Consider the following 23,192-nt stretch of genomic DNA (forward strand, 5'->3'; position numbering starts at 1 on the left):
GACGTTGTCGATGACGTACAGCAGAAACTGATTAGCGGCCAAGAGGCGACGGCGGCGGCGGCTGCCGATATAACAACCACAGCTACAAGGGCAACGGAGGCGGCCAGAGCGATAAATGAAGCACCGACGAATGATGTACAAAGCAGTAAACAAACAGTGGAAGCGTCTGAGATTAGTAATTTGCCAATTTTGCCGGCAACAACGAGAACGACGACGTGCAACAACGAGACTGTGAAAGATGGTGTTGCGACTGCCTCGCAGATAATTGCCAGTGAGACGGAGGCAACAAGCAATGTGGCGGCGGCGGCGGCGGCGGCGGCAATCGAGCTTAATAATAGGGGAGTTGCTGGCAACACTTTAAAGTCAAGTTTGAATTGGAGTTCGAGTTTGAGAAATGTAAACGGCGTTGACGGCGATGGAGCAGAGAATCGTTTGCCCACTGACGAACGTTTGGCCGTTGAAAATGTGCCTGTTGTTACTTCTGATGTTGATTGTGATGATGAAGGCGTTGAAACGCTAATGGCAACAGTTGAACTGCGGCTGCAAACAACAACAACAACAACAACAACCACAGCAACAGCAAGAACGCAAAGCCCAACGAACAATGAAACTATCAACTCTGCTGTAACTGAAATGATCTCAGAGGAAGACACCGCGCTGCTCGATAGCACAAACTCCCTCACCACCACCTACCATGCTGCCTCCTCCTCTTTCGTAACGAAAGCCGCGCTCAAAGCGTACAGCACCTCACCCAAATGCCGTTCATTCGCACGTCGTCACATGCAGCAGAAAATGCGACGCACACTGAAAGGACCCATTGCCCAACTGCTCGCCGCTTCGCCCGCCTCCACATCGGCAGCAGCTGCTGCTTTCACAGCGTTGCATTACAAGAAAAAGCAAATGCGACGCAGCCTTGCACAATTGGCGGCAAGCGAGCGTGAAAGCGAAACAGCAGCAACGGTCATTGCGACTGGCAGTGACACCACCAGCGCGCCCGCGGCAGCAACGATGGCGATGACGTTGGGAACGGAGGGCACTAACTCACCACCACCACCGCCACAGCCGACATTCTCATACTATGCAACCGCACGCCGTGGTCGACGACGACTCAAGTGGCGTGCACGTTCACGCCTGCCATGTTTCGTCGATAAGCATACGCACGTTGATGACAACAAAGCGACAAACGAATGCGATGTAGTAGATGATAGTATAACCACCGAGTCGATGGCGCATCAACAGTTACCCTCATGTGTTGTGCGTTTGCGACGTTTAGATAATAGTGAAGTGAGCGATGAGGTCACCAAGAGTCTAGCAAGTACGGCGACAACAGATGAAGACGACTACGCATACCTAACGGACGTGCATATGTCCACTGGTGTTACAGATAGTGAAATCGAATTCGAAGCAGTACAGAGCTGTGATGCACTATCGGAAGCGTGTAGCACACGCATAACGCTCAAACGTAAGTTGCCAACGGAAGTGATTGAAAGTTCAGCCTCGTCAACGCGTTCACCTTGGCGCACGAAAGCCGAAATGAAGGAAGGTCTCGAGCAGCAGCAAGCCGCGTTGGAAGCGGCCGAACAGCTAGATGAACAGCTCGTGCTATATGCGCCGGAGGCGGAAGCGCAAAATTCCACAACACTTACACGCACTGAAATCCAACAAAAGACTGAGATGAGCCATGCTGAGGCTTACACCACGGATGTAGATAGCGCGACGACGGCGAGTACTATGTGCACAGAGCGCCGCAGCAAGCGCATCAAGAAGCGTCGCAAGTTGCTGGAGGAGACAAGTAAACGTAGTGCGTCCAGCGACGGCAAAGTGATGCCCATTATACTGAAGCTGGTGCAGGAGAAACGGCCAGCGTCCTGTGCCGCATGCGCGCCGAAAACTGCTGGGTCTAATGATGCGCAGAGCATGCGTGGCGCAACAATGGGCGATTCGTCGTCGGCAACAACAACTGGCATAGCAGCAGCACGCTACCATGTAGTGGGCGGTGTGACAAAGCAGCAACAGCAGCAGGGTGAGGAAGCTGCAGCTGACCTATCCCAGAAGCGACGTCGCGTACGTAAACGACGTTCATGCTGTAACGACTGCTGCATGACCGACGACACGACGGAAGACGATTATATGCCAAGTCTTATGCGCAAGCCGGAACCACCCAGCCTACCAGCGCAACTTGTCAGCCAAAACAAGGGCAAGACGATTAGAAATAATGTAAACATTTTGAATGTCAAAGACTACGCGAAGGCGCCCAAAGAAAATTGTGATCGTAGTAAGGAAGAACGCGCACCAGCAGCGACATCTAACTTCACGAACTCAACCATGTCCTTACCCACACAGCTTGTACCTCTGTTGCCACTCCTGCCAGCGCTTTTGCCAACTACTGCTGCAAGCCATAAAGATGAGGCGTCCACGCTGTCGCCAAGCAAAGTGTCGCCAACGGCACCTATGTCTCTTAAGACTTTTTCCACGCTCGTGTCTGGTACATCGAAGATCTCAATACCAAATAAGTCACCAAGCAAGTCTACTGAAACGCTCTCGCCAATGAAGGCTTCTACACAGACGCCACCCATCGCCTTGAAATCGTTGGCTCCATCGATGACGCCATCAACATCGTCTACTTCCGCAGCTAAACCAGTGTCGGTGCTGTTACGTAACCAATTAATTGTGCGCGTGCCACTCTCTGCACTATCCGCAGCCTTGCAAAGAAGATTCTTAACAACAGCCAACGCGCAAAAGACAACATCGCCAGGCAAAGCGTCAAGTGATGAGACCGCGAACAACGTGTCAGCGCTGACAGCGAAAACGGCAACAAGTCCCCAAGCGACGGTGCGAACACAAGACGTGGAAAGTGTAGATGGTAAGCCACCGATGCATGGCAAGCATATTAATGCGCAATACAACAACAACAACGATAGCAACAGCAGCAATAACAACACCAGCGTCACAAGTGATATGTGTCTTGAGGCGCCCTCAAGCAATTCTGATGCAAAATCAACTATGGTTGCATCTCAACTGCAGCACGCTGGCGACAAGCAGTCGCTTCAGCCAACTGGCGACAATCAAACATTAAAATGCAGCACGCAATTCGTCACAGAGGTGGATGCTGCGAATACGCAATTAATGCGCTACGGCGGCTGTGCCATCGCAAGCAGCCAGTACGAGAGTGAGCAAAGTGACTGTATGGGCTTCAGCGACGGCACTGGGTCAAGCCCCAATGGACGCATAACCAGCAACAGCGTGCAAGCAAACACTTTGCCATCAGCAGCAGCCACAGCGAGCTTAGCAGGCGCCAAGTTGCATGATTTCATAAGCGAGTTTGCGCCCGAGCTGGCCGATGAGTCGGAAGCGCCACAAGCCAACGAGCTACAAGCCACTTTGCCGGCGGGCGATGTCACCGCCGCCTTGCTTGCCGAAGCGGAGGCCGAAGCCGAAACTGCTGCACCCTTCCGCGGCGCGCCACACACAACCATACACCCGACCACGACAACGACGTCGCAACCCACAACCCAACTACTGAGCGAGTCAAATTTGAGCGAGATGCAGGACGTGGAGAACACACTGAGTGGCATACTCAACGAAATGCAGGATCAGCACATCTACACGCCAGTGTCGTCTAGCGCGGATGATTTCTTCGCGCAATCGGTGTACTCACCACTCTCCGAACCGCCCACCACGCCCACGCACAGCATGTACGCCGAGAGTCCGCTTGGTGGCGTTGGCAGCGTGGGTAGCAGCAGCATGGCCGGCGGTGGCGGCAGCTTATCGGTGGCCTCGAGTCCCTACGTCCAGCACATGCACATGGAACCGGCGAGTGTGAGCAGCGGCCAAATGTCAGAGCCGTCTCCTTTGCCTGCGCCCATGTCTGTGGGTCCACCACCACCGGCGCATCATCATCAGCAGCAGCAGCCACAGCAGGGCCAGGGACAGGGGCAGCGCGGCTATGGCAAACAGTACAGCAATGGCCACGGCAACGGTAACAAATATGGCGAATGCTTCACCGAGGATAGCACGCAATCGGAGTTGATTGGCTTCCAAAATGACATACCCTGCTTTGAGAATATTGAGTTGGCGGCAGCAGCTGCTAATAATTCATCAGCCAGTCCCGCGAGCAGCCACAATGATGTGGAATTACAGCCGACAGGCGTGGCCGCAGGGGCAGTGCCGACGGCGGTAAACATTGAACAGCAGTCTAATTGCGAGGTGGCTGCCGCGGAGGCGGCCCCTGAGCAGTATTTGGACATCGCGCAGGGCAACGAGGTCAACACCAACGAGTCGGCTGTTGTTTTGGCCTGTGCAACAGATACTGGCGTGCAGGTGCATGCGCCAACGCCTAGTGTGCCTGTTGGGCACGCCGATGGGGCAAGCGCAGCGAAAGAGTACGCGGTGGACAGCGAGACGCTGGATCAGCTGCTTAACGACTTCGAAGCGACGGAGCAGGCCGAGCGGGAGCGCGAGGCGGCGGAGAAGGAGGCGGCCGATGGACAGCAGCCCCGTTTGGTGCCAGAAGAGGTGGTACCAGTGCAACAACAACTAATAACTCAACCGCAGCTGGCGCAGCAACAACCCGCCCAGGCTGAACTGCTGCTGCAACAGCAGCAACGAGAAGAAGAGCTGCTCAAGCAGCAACAACTGCTGCAACAACAACAGCAGCAACAAGAGCACCTACTGCAGCAGCAATTGCTCGAACAACAGCAGCAGGAGCAGCTGCTGCATCAGCAGCAATTGTTGGAACAACAACGTCAACAGCAACACTTGGAGCAGCAGCGCCTGCAACAGCAGCAACAACAACTTCTGGAGCAGCAGCGCAAACAGCAGCAACACCAGCAGCAGCGTCCACAAGTTATACATCACACCATGCTGGCCACGCCTTCGGCCAAGCAGCAGCATCAGCAGCATGGCTCAACCGGACAACAGAAGCAACACTACATTGCCTTGCCGCCCAGCTGCGCCTATGAGGCTGCGCAGATGCAACTGGCGCAAGCCGCAAATCCCATACAGCCGATGACCAATCTGGGCGTAAACCTCTATGCTCACGGCCTCGGCACCGGTCAAGAAATCCAATGGACATCCGATTTGGCGAACCTCTCGCCGGCCATCATCGAAGCACCTACAGCGGGCGGCGGCACCACCACCTACTACATAAACGCCAGCGATTTGTATCAGCCAAACTTGATTGCAGCGACCGCAATGCCACAACAGCAATCGCATACACATGCGCACCATCACCCCCACCAACAGCAACAACTACAGCAGCAGCAGCAGCAGCAGCAACACCAACACCAACACCAACGCCATGCGCTCGAGTTGGATAAACGTTCGGTGGTCGATGCGAATGAGAATTACATTGACGGCATGACTGGTGATGGGCCTGCTATAACACAACAACGCCAAGCCTGCCATCAGCAACAGCAGCAGCGACAGCAACAACACCAACAGCAGCAACAGCAACAGCAACAACAAATAATGATTGTAATACCACAAGAGTATGGTTCACCAAGCGCTGGTGGCGCCACCGCGCAACTGTATGCCACAACGGCCGGCACATCTGATCAGCCAACCACGTATCAGTTGTCACAGCCGCCGCAAGCAGTAATCATGCAACACGCGCAACCACAACTACAAGCGCCAGCACTGGCACCTTTGTCTGCAGTGCAGGTGAACGGCGTCAACTTAGCTCCACAATTCATCAATCCACGTACAGCTGCGCCAGGTGCAGCGCATCACACGTCCACGCCGCGTCACTTGCAACATTATCAGCTGCACAATGCTACGCCACCACCACGTTCCGCCTCGGCGTTGGCTGGCAATCGACCACCGCGCTGCGCATCCACACCATCTGCATCGCACTACCAACATCGTCAGCAGCAGCTACAACAGCATCACCACCAACAACAACAACAACGTCAGCAGCAACACCAACAACAACAGCAGCAGCAGCAGCAGCAGCAAGCTCTCCCAGCACAAGTACGCATGTTTCAACATACGCGTGCACGTCAACCGACATCACTGCAGCAGCTACAAATGATTCAACCGCATCCGTCGCCAGTGCAACCGCAGCAAGCGGCCATTGCTCGCGCCAACGCGACCACACAAAAAGTCAACCTCGTCTGCCGCTTCTGTCACAAGCGTCCCAAATTCACCAGCAATCTCGACTACAGCAATCACATCATAGCCATGCACCCGGTGGAGACACCCTTCAATTGTCCCCATTGTCCCATGAATTTCATGCGACGTGCCCAGCGCCAACAACACATAGTCGAAGAACATGGCGCACATCGGTTCCAATGCGCTCAGTGTGGCCAAAGTTTCTGTACGCAACGTGCGCTCGATCAGCATTTACAACGCGCACATGCATTAGACCCGGCGCCAGCCGTAACAGCCTACGCTCAATCGCGACCATCGGCCACACAAGCGGTGGCTGCTAACGCGCGACAATTGCAACAACAACAGCAGCTGCAGGCAGCCGCACAACGGCGCAAATGTTTCTTGCAACAGCGACCCACTTGGCTGGAAAGCCGCAATCGCAATACAGCAATTTCTTCGGCGGCAGCGGCCGCTGCAGCAGCAGCAGCAGCATCCAATTCGCAAGCGGCAATGGTGCGTGTAGAGGATGTGCACTTGCAAGTGTGTGACGATACGGCCAACAGAGGCAAGAAATGTAAGTAAATTTGAAATGTTCCCCTTTTTTATTGTTGTCATTGGATTTTTGTTTGTATTTTGATAATTTTTAGTTCTATTTTTTTTTTTGTGCGCTAGGTTTATGAATAGAACAAAGCGCAGTGAAAATGTTGGGTAAATTATGAGAAATGTCTTTTGAATTATTAGGAGCATTGTGCGTGCGTCTAATGCGAAAATATGACGTTGCATAGGCAAGTGTCGTTGTTTTGCATTGCTAGCTAGCTAGCTAAATAAATATACCCCAATCGATTGGAGATTTGAATGCAAATTTTTACAGACAAAATTTTATGCTAGAAAATCGATTTTACTGCTCAAAGTAGGCACTTCGCGCGGCTAATGCTTCATTGAACTTAGTAAATTATTCTAGATTTATACATATGTAAGGAAGCTAAATGTTATTTGCAGATAATTTAGACAAAAATTTAAAATAATTGTTATCTTGGATTTATAAAATAAAAATCAGAAAAACCTGTTATTTAAGGAGTAATTAAATAAAAGTAAAAAAAATAATTGTTAAAGGCCGATTTTTTAACGAAAGTTGTAACTGTTACGATCCCTGATTTTCTGTCTAAGAACGTTCGTGTCTTAAATCTTTCGTTGACTTAATTTGCATAGTATCTTTCAATTATTTTTTTTTTATTAATTTTAATATTCCAACATTTCTAACTAATGGAACGCTATGAGAAAAATTTTATTATCTCTTCCATTCTTAGCTAATAGTTCAGAGAAGATTTGCTCCCGTTTCGTTCTCTGTCAGAAAGTTCCTCAGACTTTAGTTCCCAGATAGTTCTTCGGAGACTTTTGTTCCCATTTTGTTCACTTTGGGAATGTTCGTCAGGGTTTTGGGCTTATGTAAATCCCATCGAGAACTTTCTCGACAGTTCTTTTCTCTTTTCTGGCTTGTTTTTTAAGCATTCTTAGGAACAAAACTATGAGAACGACATTAAGTTTGGATCATACACTTTGTTCTCGGTCCCTGAAAGAATTTTAACTAAAGACCTCATATAAGAATTTGAGAATTATAACATTTTAAAAATTTTTCCACTCCGTTCAGTAACGTTAATAGGTTGATATAAGAAATGCTGAATTGGAAGATATCAACTTGAGAGTTTTAAGTTCTGAGAGGATTACGGATGCAGGTGAAATGGGAGAGAAATATTAACTCTTTAAGGGCAGTTTCCTGAAGTAACCTGTAAGATAAAGGTTACTTCAGAAAACGGCCCTAAGTACAATAAATCAACCGTTATCTTAATTCATCGTTTCTTATATTGAACAGTGGTACACCTACATGGTTTGTTGTTAAAATGCGAAGTGATTTAAATTTTTTTTCTTTCCTTTGCCGAAATATACTTCAAAACTATGAATAATATTTTTTATAAAAATTTGAATTATTTTTGTGTAATTATTTTCGTTTTCAATGCTGTTCACTATCGACTATTGTTACACTTTCCCTTTAATGAAAAAAACACGGTCAAATGCATCCCGAAATCACAATAAACGGAACGCGGTAAAGAAGAATGATATGATTATCTCAAAACAACTGTTCTTTTAACAACTAAAGCTCTTATTTAGGAAAAAAAGAGCTTTAAGCACAAAAAATAGTCACATATATTGGACGCTTGTACTGAAGGGGTTAAGGTTCCAACTATATCAAAAATTTGAGACGGTTTGGAGGTGGATAATGGCTGGCCTGCCATTATAGGTTTAATGCTGGATTTCCACTAGGCATTCAAAGGAAAAAATTGCAATAACAAAATTGCGCATTTAAGAATATTCGTATCATTACATTATAAAAAATAGTCCATAAGTTCATTTCCCCATGGCATTTATTAAATGGCACCAATTTTTTGTCACTCAATGCCTAGTGGAAATTCGGCATAATAAATAATAGGTATAAAAGTGAAAATTACAGTTTTCGAAAAGTTTTCATATAAATTGGTATTAACTCCCCACTCTGAAAACAGCCTTGAACGACTTTGAAAGAAATTCGTGAAAATGTTAAAATTTATTAGAAATGCTAGACAATACATGCTTGCTAGATGGTATCCTTTATTAATTTTCATATTTTGTGTAGGACATAGGCGCCTCACACACACACACACACACACTTACCCACACCCACTTCGAATTGCGCACATTTGAAGTTGCTTCCCGTGGCATTGTGATACACAAATTTTACTCTAATGAATGAGGATATTTATAAATTACTAGGCAGTGTAAATGCAATGCATACACAAACAAAAATATATGGGAGTAAGTACATTCATACATAAATACATACATACGTATGTATATAGATTGTGGCTTTTGTGAAGAATCGCTTTTCATAGCGGAAGTTTAATTTTAGCGACGACTTCACGGTTCATAAATATGTTTGTACAAATGTGCATAGCAGAAAACAAACAAAAAAAAAATAAGTATTTAGTGTGTATTGTGTGTTTATCCAAGCGAGATTTCCGGTACAAGTACCACGAAAATACACTTCTAATGCGAAATAATGCTCTGCCTGGCGGTGGTGGTGGTGGTGAAGTTATAAATATGCTGGTGGTCGTCGACGATTGCCGATTGCCGATGGCCTCACCAAAAGCGAAATGCTTTGAGAGCGCTACAATAACCGCAGCAGAAGAACGAAAGAATGGATGGATGTTGACTTAGGTCACCAAAAAAAAAAAATAAAAACAAAAAAATAAAAAAAATAGGAAGACACGCATACACGCCCTTCGCCTATTCTAACATCAAAGGCTGCATATGAAACTTGTAAAGAGAGAGGGTACACATCAACTTCAGCAATGCGCACCGCACTCTCTAACTCATCACAGCTGCTCGGTTCACAATTGCTTTGCAGACGACGACGAGTTCATTGACAATGCACAACACTCGTTAATTAACTGCCACCTCTAAAATTGTCCATTGTGTGGCATACGCCCCTCACTTCAATTGTTGCAGGGCGCGCTCAATTGTGTGTATAAATAAAATGCTTGGTTGCGTGGTATGAAAGTGCGAAAATAGGTTGTCACCCTCCTAGTTAATTGTGTACTTATTATATTTACGTGTATTGAATGAGATTTCAACGAAACAGATATTTCTAACCTCACTTTTAGACACAAACTAACAAACGCAATATTCAATATTTATTCATCAACTGGCAAATATCCGGCGTCATCGGCGTGGCCAGAATGAAATTTAGGGGGAAGGGCGGCGCCCTCGCACTACATCCAAAACTCATGGCTATTCATAAGAAATAAAGTAGCTTTAAAAAAGGTTTATAAATTGAAAAATGTTTGAAAATGTCATTTTATAACGCTTTTTAAACCTACTTTATTTTTTTTTTTTTTTTAATAAGGCCATTAGTTAATATTGTTCTTAACAGAGCTTCGTAGCAAACCTTTTTTTTCATCGCTTCACTCTAACTGCGCTCCAGTATTGCATTTCGCCCCGAGCTTTGCTCTTAGCTCCGCTCCCGCTCCCAATAAAAAAAAAACTTTTTTGTTTAGTTAATTACTTACATATTGAGCCCCAACCGCAAAAAAAAATTAGCCGACATTTTGTGAAATTCTCTTTTTAATATGACCCAAATGTATTTTATCTTGTAAATAAAATGGCATATATTAACCCAGGCAGCAATAAATCTGAAAATAGATCCGAAAAAGGAAAAAAGTGGATGAAATGCGGATTTTTGCCCGTTTACTGATGCCATTTTCGGATACTTTGACGATACGAAAATTGTTTTTTTTTTTGAAAATTTTCTTCATTTTCGAATGTTTTCTAAAAGCGCAAATTAATGAAAATTGTAGTCCTTTTCTGTTCAGATCCGCATACGAGAACTGCACTTTTTTAACGTTTTCGGATACGTAAGTGAACGAAAATTGTAGTAGCTTTTTTAGTGTTCGGCTTTTGAATAAGTGGCAGCCCTGCGAAAAAACATATTCTATTAAAGCTGTACCAACCACTTTTCATTTGATAACAATCTTGTAGTATTTAATTTAATTTATGATTTTTAGTTTTTACCATTTATATAAGTGGCAACTCAGTTGAAGGTATTTTTAAGTCAAAGATTTCTCAAATACCTTTCGTTTGATATCCATATTGTAAGATTCAGTTTACCTTATTAATTTAATTGAATTAAGTTTTTCAAATATGTGGCAACCAACCTCAAAAATATTTTCTTTAGTAAACTTTTTTAATTAATTTAATAAAATAAAATATTTGAAACTGGTGGCCTCAAAAATATTTTTCAATAGTAATATTTAGTTTACCTAATTAATTTAATTTAATAACATGTTTCAAACAGGTGGCATCCGCCTCAAAAATATTTTCGATCGTAAACTTTCTTAAACCTTTCTAGTTTGATACCCATATTGTAATATGCATTTAATTTATCCGTTCTATTAATTAAATACAATTTTTAAAACAGGTGGCGTCCGCCTTAAAAATATTTTCGATTGTAAACTTTCTTAAACCTCTTTAGTTTGATACCCATAATGTAATATTTAATTTATCTTTTCAATTAAATAATTTTTTTCAAACAGTTGGCAACCTTACTCAAAAATATTTTCTGCTGTGAGCCCAACTAAATGTCTTTCTTTTGACATGCATATTGCAATGGTTACTTTATCTTATCACTTTATCTAAACGAAAATTGCAAAACTGGTGGCAACTCTCTAAATTGTTTTCTTTTAAAACCATTCGGGTTTGTAGCGAACAAATGAAGAAAAAATTATTCAAATGGGTCGAGTCGTTTTGCACGCACAAAGAAAACCGCAACAGTTTTATTATGCTCGTATAATATGTATGTATATGTATTTCGTAGATTGCATTTTTGTGTAGTTTTGTGTATTCAGTGCCTTTCTAATTAAAATTTTTTTTTTTTGTTTTCCCCACAAATCATTGAATGCTTTTGGCGCCTCTGGTGCTTTAACGGCGCCTATTGACTTCGTCTGACACTCACTGCCTGCCGTTTGAGGTCTGTGCAACCACGCATACATTTTCACCTAACGAAATGATAACAGTAATATATTGAAAATACAATCTGGCCACCCATAACATTTAGTATTTGTTTTTTTTTTTTGGTTTTTAAAAAAATAAACATTTTTCGGTTAACCACAAATGTGAACGCCATAACTCGCTTTTCGCCTTTTAGAATCATTTACATATGTATCTTTATCCGTTACCAAAGTGCATTCAGCTTCAAATAATGTATCATCAACTTTTCGAATGGCCTGCCACTTCTACCCCCATGCGCTTTGTATTATCACTTTAAATTCAGCGCTGCTGAATATTAATGTCATCTCTGATTAGATTAAAAAGTAGACAGTTGTTATTGTAATGCTGTAAAGCTGTAATGCTTGTTAAATATACTGCTTCTGCGGTGGCCTTGAAAATCAAAGCTGATGTTTCAATTGCCCTTAATGGCGCTCTTAATTGCCACTTAAGGAGTCATAAATAAAAAAAAAAAAAACATTGGCTGGTTGGATGGATGCCTGGCTGACTGGCTGACTGTCTGACTGTCTGACTGTCTGTCTGGCTGGCTAACTGACTGGCTGGTTGAGTGAGTGACTGGCTCGCTATCTACCATTGAGCATTATCACTTTGCAGTAATGTAGAGTTTGCTGAAAATTTCCTAATTTGAGTATTTCCGGTTGAATGAATGCTGAATTGTGCTGGGAAATTGAATTATATACACACGAGTACCTACTTATTTGTGGCATGAAAATGTTTATATACTTAGTGTCCAAATTAGGAAATTAACTCAAATGTGGTAGAATAAATATATTATGAAAAGTGGATGTAGAGTATACTTAATCAAATTGGCAATATATTGTAGATTTGGCTAATGATATTTGAAAGGTATTAGAGCATCGAAATACTACAAAAGTTTTTGTTTTTTGGAGGTGGCATTTGGCCAAGTTTTTTGGCTTTGTCCCAAACCGACACAAATAGTTGTAGTGCCAAAATAAGATGAAAACGAGTTGTAAGGTTGTAGGGCCGGATGCGGCAAATAGTATAACTTCAACCCAAAAACACAATTGTCTATTGGCTTATTGCCAGTTGTATAATAACGTGCCGGATGGCCGTATGTCCTTTGAAATGCTCATTTTAAATGGGTTTCTCCTTAACAGAAGTGTGTAAATATGTACATATACGAATAAAAAACTGATTGTGCAAGTAAGCGATTGTTTTTTACGTCAAATGTAATGGAATAAAATCCAACAAGTGTATGGTTTTGCTAGAATAGTCTTTGTTTTACATGAAAAATGAGCTCAATAAAGGAAACTATATTCGTTCATAAATTGTGCGCAAAAACCAGAAAATCGGAGTTAAATCACAAAACCATTCCAAAAGCCTTAATACATACAGTGTAAAGTGTTGCAAATTGAACGATAACTTTTGTGAAAGAAAAGTTGGAAGGAATTTGTTTGTACAAGAAAAGGCTCGAGGAGTGGTAGGAAAATAATAATAAGAGAGTTGCCACCTGTTTGAAAATTTCAGTTAAGAAAATTTGATAAAATGAAAATGGCAGTCGAAGGAAAGAGATTTAAGAAGGCTTTGAGTCAAAAATATTTTGTGGCAGGTTGCCACTTGTTTGGAAAATTTAATTTAATTGATAAGATAAATTAAATATTGCAATAAGGATATCAAACTAATGAGGTTTTGTAGAGTTTACTGCAAAAAATATGTCTGAGGAGGGTTGCCACCTGCTTGAAAAATTTTATTCAATTAATGAATTGATAAAATATTACAATACGTGTGTCGAACTAAGGAGGTTTACTACCGAAAATATTTTTCTAGCGGATTGCCACCTATTTGAAAATAAATAATGATATAAAAAAAACTTTTAAAGAAAGGGCAGGATATGTAAAATCGAGTTATACGAGTATATATTAACTAACACCTCTATTCATAAAAAAATAAAGTATTATGTTTTATAAATCGAAAATTTGTTTGAAAATCTCAATTCATAATACTCCTCAAATCTATTTCATTTCTTATAAATGCAGCCATAAAAGTTTTAGGAGGAAGTAACAATGCAAAAGTACTTTTAAGGCATAGTGAGGCACGCTGCCGGGCATTGGCTAGTAAGTAAAATAAGCTTATACATTCGCGTAAATTTTAGATAGGGAAGGCCCTGCTCGAAGGCATGCGGGGAAGCCCTTCTTGGGTGAGCCTTCTAGAATGGCTTCACTTAAGAAGGCCTACCTGCGGCTACTTAGCGCTGCCTAGAACGGATAGTCACTCCTTCAATCGTTGTTGTTAAGCTTAACTAACGGTAGGCTCAGGAAGTGAGATGTTTCGACAGGGTCGGCCTGGAGGCAGAAGGGATGTCGAAATAATCGGCAAGCATGGCTCCTTAGTCGTCATCGGAAAATCAATTAACCTTTTATAACGTCAGAATGGTATAGCTGATTGACTGGCTAGGTGTGGCTTACAAGCGTAGATAGTATGGGGAGTTCCGTTGACTAAAAGTAGGGTCATTCTGGAACTTCTGGCCAACAACTTAGTTCAGCAGGCGTTGTACAGAAATCTGTTTGACGCTCGAAATAATGTTATAACCTCATTGCGGCACCTATAAAGAAGATAGTGAGGTGGAAAATTTTCAACATCTACGCTTTTGTTGTCCTGATTGCGCGCGAAAAAGTTGTATGTGATTATAGTATTGGATCTCACTGCTGAGAACAATACAATTGGTGAGCTTTTAGGGCTTGGAAATCAGTTGCTTGTATAGTTGTATTATATAGAGTAGAGCGATTATCAAATAATCACTAATCAGTTGCTATTTTCTTTCTCATAGACCAACTTTTAATGGTACTACAAAGGACGGCTTATGATACCCGTAAGTTTGCCTACTTGTTGCAAGCAGCTGCCATCTAACCTGATATACATATGTATCACATCATAGGCCGCTAACCCCATTCCAAAATATGTTTATTTAATACGAAGCCTTCAAAGCAGCTTTCTTCATTTACTTACACTTTAAACACAAAATAAAGCATCTTTCAAAAGCAGTGTTGTCCAAAAACAGCCAAGTACGCCAAGCTGCCGAGTCTACTTACTTCAAACGTATAGAAAAGATTTTTCTTATAAAGAAAAAATACTTTTCCATCGCTTAATTCTTCACCCAGCTCCTCCTCTATGTGTTTATTTAATTATAAGCCTCTTTTTTGTGCTACTCACTCCTTTGGCCGTAACATATCATTATTTATGCGCTAGCACTTTTTTTTTTTTTCCTCCCAAGCTAATAACTAAATTACACTATAACTAATTTGTATGCATTGTTTGTTCTCGCCTGCAGCGATAGATTTGCAACTGGACACCACGCAATTGACGGCCGAGTCGACAACGATGACAACAAATCAGGCGGCGGCAGCGGCTACCGTGGCAGTGTGCGGCAGCAACACATCAACGCCAAGTTCAAGCGGCGGCAAACCGCAACGCATACTTTGTTGCCCCGATTGTGATGATCGTAAGTTGAAAAAAAATACATACATAAGTACTATATAAATAACATATTATACAACAACAACAACAACAAGAACAACAAATGAACATGAAAATCTGAATTGCGTGTAGAAAATGAATGAAAATTAAATAAAATTATATTAAATGCAAACTAGCTAACTAACTATTTCAATTAACTGCCACTTTTTTCTATTAACAACAGCTTTCAATGCAGACCATTCACATGCGCAGCCATGCGATGCGCTGCAAACGCAACAACTGCAACAGCAACAACACCATTTGCAACAGCAGCAGCAGCTGCAGCAGCAGCAAGAAGAATATCTGCAACAACAGGAGCAACAGCAGCAGCAGCAGCAGCATGAGCAGTTTGACCAGCAAGAAGAAGAGGAAGAGGAAGAAGAAGAAACTGCCTACGAGCAGCAGCAGCAGCAGCAACAGCAGCAGCAACAGCAACACGAAGAGCAATTACTTGAGCCCGTAGCAAAGAATGCGCCACATGTCACACTCCCCTCGCCAGAACAAACCGAACCCGATTCGACCTCAACCAACAATACAGCAACACTGCGACATTTCCGCAAACGGCGCGCCAGCGCCAAATACGCAAGCATGGCAGCCATGGGCGGTGGGGTGAGTGGCGGTGCCAGTGGTGGTAATTCAAATGCCTCCGAAGATGAGTTGCTGCTGATGGAGCGCGTCTTACGCAACAGTCACAATTGCCTCTTCTGCGATGCGCGTTTCACCAACGATATTGCGCTGCGCAAACATCATCAGCTGGCGCATAGCAATCAAGCTTCAATGCCGTTTGTATGCTCGATCTGTAAGCGCGGTTTTCGCATGCGCACCGCTCTGCAGCGACACATGGAGACGCACGACAGCGAGGGCAGACCGTATGAGTGTACGTTGTGTCATGTACGCTTTCCGCGCCCATCTCAACTCACGCTGCACAAATTGACGGTGCATTTTCTACGCAAGCCACACGCTTGCGAGGAATGTGGCAAGCAATTTGGCACGGAGGGTGCACTAAAGACGCATTGCAAGTTTCATGCAGGTAGGTGCTTTCGACGCAGTCTGCGTACGGTATTTACATATTGTGGTAGCTTAAAAGCTGCCAGCGCCTAACTGAGCTGGCTGGCTGGCTGGCAGCGTAGGCTCAGTTGGTTGGCTGGCAGCGTTTTCATTTTTGATTGCTTGGTTAATAAATAATACTACCCTATTAAATAAAAAAAAAAACAATCCGTTAACAATGTACATACAACAACATTCATACACATAACCCTTAAACTCCTCATATAGTAATGGCGCGGCGGTTAAATTAACGCATACTATTTTAAGCCAGCAAATAAAGCCGCCGCCAATTTCCTACATAATTTTTTTTTAATTTTCTTTATAATTTTGCCTTGTGGTGACGTGTGGGAGTTATGCTCAAGTCGTTAAATGATCAGTGTGCTTTTAGTGCTGTGTATTAGTACTAAGTACTCTTTTAGTACTATTTTTAGTAATTATCTACTACATATTCTACTTGTTTTCCTACTCCTCTACTATGACTATTATGGAAGATTGCGTCTACTAATACTATGTATAACTGTTACTGCTATCCCACTACTATTCTGCTGTCATACTCGAACTACTGTTTTACAATCATACTTCCCCTATTCTGCTTTGACACTACTACGCTATTACGCTACTATTTAACAACTAATTACAACTATTCTACTACTATTTTACTACAAACGAACTGCTATTCTACCATCATTCTACTAATAACTACGATTACGGTACCATATTTCAACTACCATTTTACAACTAGCCAAGGTACTATTCGACTACCATTGCGCTACCATTATTCGTCTATTATACTCGAACTACTATTTAACTATCATACTTCCACTAGTCCACTTTGACACTAACCTAATACTGTTCTAGAACTAACGAAGTGTTACTCTACCACCATTCTACTGCTACTTATTCCTACTACTATTCTGCTATCATACTCGAACTATATCTACTACTTTTACTATCTATGGAACTATTTTTAGTATCAAACATCCATTATTCTAAGTAGAATAGACTTTGACACTTTTGCCATTACGCTACCATTTTACTACCAACGAACTGCTGCTATTCTTCTACCATTCTACTACGAATCTACTACCATTCTACTGCTCTTTTACTACCAACCTACTATTACTACTAGTACTAATACGACACTATTACTGCAATTCCTACTCTACTTTCTTTACAATTCCAGCTTCTCTTTCCCCCCTCATTCTCTTCTGCCTCTGCGGCAACAGTACACTACTCCCTTTTTATTGCGCCACCGTGTCACTGCCGTCGCGTTGCATGCATGCTCCAGTTCAGTTAATGCGCGAATCGCTCTGGCTACGCGCAATTTGCGACAAATTTTTATTGTTGTTTTAGTGTTTTTTTTTGTTTTGTTAACGACAAATACTTATTTACATTTATTTTTTTTTTTTTGAAGACTAGCAAACACTTTTTATCTCATTGTAAGTGTGCCGCTTTTTTTACACAACTGATTGCTTCGTTGCGTTTTTACGCTAGCGAGTATTTTTGTTTTAAAAACATTTTTTTTTTTTTCTTTTTTTCTTATTTGCGCTTAAGTATTAAGCCTTTTGTTGCTTTAACATAGAAAATTTAAAAGCTACAAGTACATTGAACTGTCGTATCTCATTTATTTCATACATAGTACACACTCAACGCATAATTATTTCGCTATTTACTTGACAACACATGCCGCTTAGCGGAAGTGTATATACATACAAACAGCGGTACTGAAAATGGAACACAAAAAAAAGGAGACCGCTAAGAAAAGAATATTCTCAATTCACGTGTATGTTGCGCGGCATACGAGCCTTATAATTGCCTGCCTAATGGCCTAATGAAAATGCGGTAATCGCTCGCTGCGTGTGCCACCCGTATACATGAGCTTAGTGCTATCTTTGTCATAGCGCCAGCGCTACCGTAATATGTATTTATGCACCTCTTCCGTTCAGTCGCAGCATTCTTTTTTTACCTTTTTTAATTATTTTAATTCCTTCATGCTTTCTCGCTTTTATGTCACTCACTGATCGTCTAAAAACATTTGCCAACGCTTTCGTCTTAATAGAGTCGTCGTATCTCCCCTAATGTTGTAGATACACAATGCTCTTGGCGTGACTTCAACAACGAATAGTAGTGGCACTGCAATTTTTAGCTTTTAACTATTAAAGTTAATTTAATGACTCTTAAATTACTTTGGAAAGTTATTTTTGATTAATGCGCCTACGTAAACACTTTACGCTTAGCTGAACTAAAGTGCTTTGCCGGAGATACATATGTATGTACATCCAAAGCATTGTTATAGATTCCAATTTTCGTGTATACAGTTATAGCGATAGCTGCCTTCTCTACAAAGTTGGCTTCTTTTTGCTAACAATCTTTCGGTGCCTTATTAGCCCAATCGTATTAAATAGTAGGGAGAGCACAACTTTTCGAAATATGATTATGTATGAAGAAATTGAGCAGGCGAGCAAATCTTTACATTATAATGATTGTTTCTGATATAACTCAGTTTCAGTATAAACCATTTATTTAATAGGCAGATTCTATGAAAAAGTATTCACCATATTCTCTGAATATCGGCCGCTTAATTATCGCGTGAATTCCACAAAGCATCATCGCTAAATTGCCCGAATTATTGTTTAAAATAAGCTTACCAAAAAGCTTTCTACTTTGATGTTTAGAATGAAAGCTTTTTTTGGAAGTTGTCTGCTAAAAATACTTAAAGCTTTATAGTAAAACAAACCTGCGCTGAAAGCTCATACAAGTAAAAATTTAAGCTTTCCTCGTATTTTTTATGATGAAATGATAAAAGTCAAAATAAAAGCTTTCTGGTAACATAAAATTATTCGAAAACCTCCTTAAAATTTACTTAAATAATAAACTGAAAGCTTTTTTGGTGAATTCAGCTTGAATACTATTTTTTAGTGACGTTCGTTTTATTCTTTGAAAATAGTGAAAGTTCGCCCGAAAAGCAGATCTGTTGATAGAGACATGAATAGGCAAAGCTTTTTAGTAGAAGAAACTTGCCCTTAACTCGCTTCCAAGTAATAATGTATATAGGCCAATCGCTATTGAAACATATGCGGCGGGTGCAGCTTTTTAAAGCTTTCTATAGATTTTATCTGGACAGCGTTAAGTTTTTGATATAGATAAGTAGTATGCACATGGAATATAAGTGCTCTCATGCCATCAATTATTCAGACATTGTTGCTTTGATGCAAGAAAGCTTTTTTGAAAGCTTATTAGAAACCTTACGTTTCACATTTTGGTAACTACTCCGCTTCTTAAGCAATTCAAGCATCCTATTGCAGTTCAAAGCTTTTATGAAAGCTTTTTAAAAAATATTTTGTTTCAATTAAGCTTTTTTTAATAAGGCCGCTCCTGTAAGCTTATAATGATATTATTTTATATGATGATTTTTTATCCATGTTGACCAGGCAGCTTAAGAAAGCTCTGCTAGCATGCCTATTAAGTGGTCTACTTTGTAATCTATGATTTCACATAAAAAAAATGTTTTCTTGTTTTTTTTTCTAAAATGCAAACATATTAAACTTCATTTTCACATTAGTCATTCATTAACAGTCAACTATATACTTCATACACAAGCATACATTCAAAAACAAACGAATTGCATAAACAATTATATATTATAGTAAAAAATCTTTCTATACTTCTCTATCTCTGTTCTCCTATCCTTTCACGCGAAACAGCATCAAATGAGGCTGCTTACTAAATAGCTTTTTTCTGCGAATAACTTTGAAGGTAAAAAAAAAATGCTTTAATTTTTCTAACACCCAGCATTTGATTGCACAATTTGAATACATTCGTTGTTTACGCGTTCCACCAAAGAAGTGAAAGTCAAGCACATTGTCACACTTCAATGCAAATTTTGTTGAGAACACCAAAATGTTTGTAAATTTTCTTACCCTGTTTTTGAATGCTGCGTGGAATTGCAATGGTTTTTTTTGAGTCAAATTTTTTTTTATGAAATATTTAATTTTTATTTTTTTTTGCTGCGTGGTTTATACAAAACATGCGTTCAATACATAACTTTTCACACTTGCCACACAACAAGCAACAAAAAAAAAACAAGAAAAGAAAAAATACAAATGTACATCATACTTTGTACTGTTGTAATTCAATTATCAATTTACCGTATCAAATAGCCCTTTATTTTGCACCCGAACACCCATTAACCATGGGACACCCCTTTTACGACGCACTCTAACCTACATACCCCCTCAGGCAGCAAATAAGAGCAAATAAGATATATTATTTTCTTATTACTTCAAAATAGAAAAATTATGTGTAGTTACATATATACTAAGGCATACATACATATGTACATACAAGCGAGTTATTCAAATACACATTTATACATGCAACCATGTCTATGTCCGTCCGTGGCTCGCCTGGGGCTATAAGTTATTGGGCTGCAATAAAACCCTCTTCTATATAACAAAGGACCAACTGTAAATATGCATATGCTCGACTACCTTTAAAAAGTGAAGCATACTCGTACACATACACATACATACGTACACACACACATCTTGCACATACATAAATATGTCCATAAGGACGAAATGTTGACGCCCTCCCGAAAACAGGAGTGAGTGTGCATAATAAAGTGGCTCCTTTGCTTGTGTGGTGTTTGTTGCAAACACTTGAGAGATTACTTAGATATGTACATATGTATGTATGTGCATATGAAAGTGTTTGTGGCTTTTAGCCCAGTAAAAAATGGGATCATCTAAAGATGAAGCTTAGATCGCTCCTTTGCGCACAGTTTTTAACACATTGTTTTTGTATGTCCTTACACGGTATGTTTTGCGGGATAATTTCGGTACTAGTTCGATACTAATTCAAGCCTTTTGCTGGTCTGCTTCGGGACGAATTCAGGGCATATTTTGGGTTTAGTTCGGAACTATTTCTGGACTAGTTCAGGATCATTTCGCGCAACAAGTTCGCATTCAGTTCGGAACAAGTTCAGCACTTTTGCGGAGCTAGTTCGGGACCTTTTCGAGATCATTTGTGGATTAGTACGGCCCAATTCGCGACTAGTTCAAGACTTTTCCGGGTCTAATTTAGGAGTGTCGTTCTTTTTTGGGATAATTTCGAAACTACCTCAGGACTTTCTTGAAACTAGTTCGGGACCATTTTAGGTCTACCTTTTTCGGCATAATTTCGAGACTAATTCGAGAAACATTCAAATTTCTTCAGTACCTGGTACTTTGCGCCCCTTTTGCTGGGAGCTTCGTACTGCATATGTACATAAATATAAATTACCTGCTGCGGAATGTTTACATATGTATGTATGTATGTATGCATGTAAGCGTTGGCGGGTAATTTATGTAAATGCGAATTAGTGTAAAAGTATGCACATATTTGTGAACACGCCCTACAGGCTCGGATAAGGACATACTTACTTACCCACTTAGAAACATACATCCACACATACATACATACACACGTCGCACACGTACATTTGTACTACACTGAATAGATACGTTGCAACCCGATATATCCTTGTTGTGTGCTTGTTTCACAAATTTTTGGCGTTTGAAGTAGTTTTTTTTGTTTATTATTTTTTTCCTGTGTTTTCCTTCTTGCATAATTTCTTCTTGTTTCTTCCTTTTTTGGAGTTTTTTGTTTATGCGCATTTTCATTCACTTGTTCGCCCAACTGAATATAAATCAGTTTTATGTACTTTTTTTTTATTTACGGTAGCTACAAAATAATAAGAAATTACCGACGCGTAGCACATTATAATTTTTTGTACCGTTTTTTAGGTGATTCAACGCTTAAGTGGCTGGTGTGTGTGTGTGTGTGCTCTTTTGAGTTCTTGTAAACACTTAACTAAATATGATTAGGTAAGCGCTTAACCTGGTTGGGAAATACATATAGGAAAAGGTACTTGCGGAATATTCAGCGAAAAGAGTTGAATGAAACTTAGTTGAGATGAATAGAAATGTTATACATATACATATGTGTGGGTAGATGATGAAACACTGTTAGATTAGGTTAGGTCAAGAAATGAAATGAGAGTAGAACTTCACACAAAGCTTTTCAGGCGGCCAGCGGTTTTAAAAGATTTGGAATGGCCTTATAGTTTTACTACATTACGCACACGGCACGGATATAGCGCCAGCCATACTTTCATAAATGTAGAGAGTTGATCTGGTGGCACAACATGTCCTGATCCTGGCCAACGGCAGCTAGTAAGCTTTTAGCTCTATTGATGTTTTTATAGGAAATTCAACTGCTTCCAGCACAGGGACCTTAACGCAAGCGTTTTTTCATGTCCCAGGTTCAAACATTTCTGCAGGATATTTCAGAATGCAGCCACTTCACTCTCTATCATGTATGTATATACTAAAAATTCATTAAAACCCCTCAGGGGGTAATAGGTTTGCGAGTGTGTGTTGTTTAGAAATGGCAAAAAGTCTCAAATTTGCTAAATACTTGTCATAAACTAATCGAACCAAACAACCAACGCCTGTGTGCTTAAGGTTAGTTCTCACTATAAGTATCATATTTTGACGACAAAACTTTAAGATTTTTTCTTTCTAAACTTTTTTCAATAATCCTACCCTTTCACATTTGTAATCTAGGAAGTTGAAAAACCACTCTGATGGTCCCATTCGATTTTTGTCTGTAATCTTAAGGCTTTAAAATCGTTTTTTGATTAGAATAACATATTAATTTTTCCAAGTTCCCAACGGTGTATAATTGAGCGCATGTCAATAAACAATGGCGATGCTATTACCATACAAACTCAAAAGATGCCCACTTTTTCTTTTTTTTTTGATTTACATACATATTTGTATGTATTCAATTTGCATTAGTTTTCTTTTAGTACTGCACCAGCATATTTTGATTTTACATTAAAAAAACTATGTTTAGTCAAACTAATCCGGCACCAACCTAATTGGCACTTAAGTTTAATTGCAGTTCTGTTAGAGTCGAATGCTTGGTTATGAATATTAATT

The 23,192-nt window shown here is 41.0% G+C and overlaps 1 protein-coding gene across 1 annotated transcript in view; it reads left to right on the forward strand.

Annotated features, from left to right (window-relative positions):
• The window catches only part of LOC118744734, a 44,968-nt gene that overhangs the window by 6,346 nt on the left and 15,430 nt on the right, over positions 1-23,192 (forward strand). The window contains exons 2-4 of the mRNA XM_036478028.1: positions 1-6,664; positions 14,975-15,145; positions 15,344-16,189. The exon at positions 1-6,664 is cut by the window's left edge and continues 1,507 nt beyond it. Coding sequence (XP_036333921.1) covers positions 1-6,664; positions 14,975-15,145; positions 15,344-16,189 — 7,681 coding nt within the window. The remainder of the gene's footprint in view (positions 6,665-14,974; positions 15,146-15,343; positions 16,190-23,192) is intronic.

The sequence above is a fragment of the Rhagoletis pomonella genome, unplaced genomic scaffold (genome assembly GCF_013731165.1).
Source record: "Rhagoletis pomonella isolate Grant_MI unplaced genomic scaffold, Rhpom_1.0 Rhpom_scaffold_00001, whole genome shotgun sequence".
In the NCBI taxonomy this organism is placed as follows: domain Eukaryota; kingdom Metazoa; phylum Arthropoda; class Insecta; order Diptera; family Tephritidae; genus Rhagoletis; species Rhagoletis pomonella.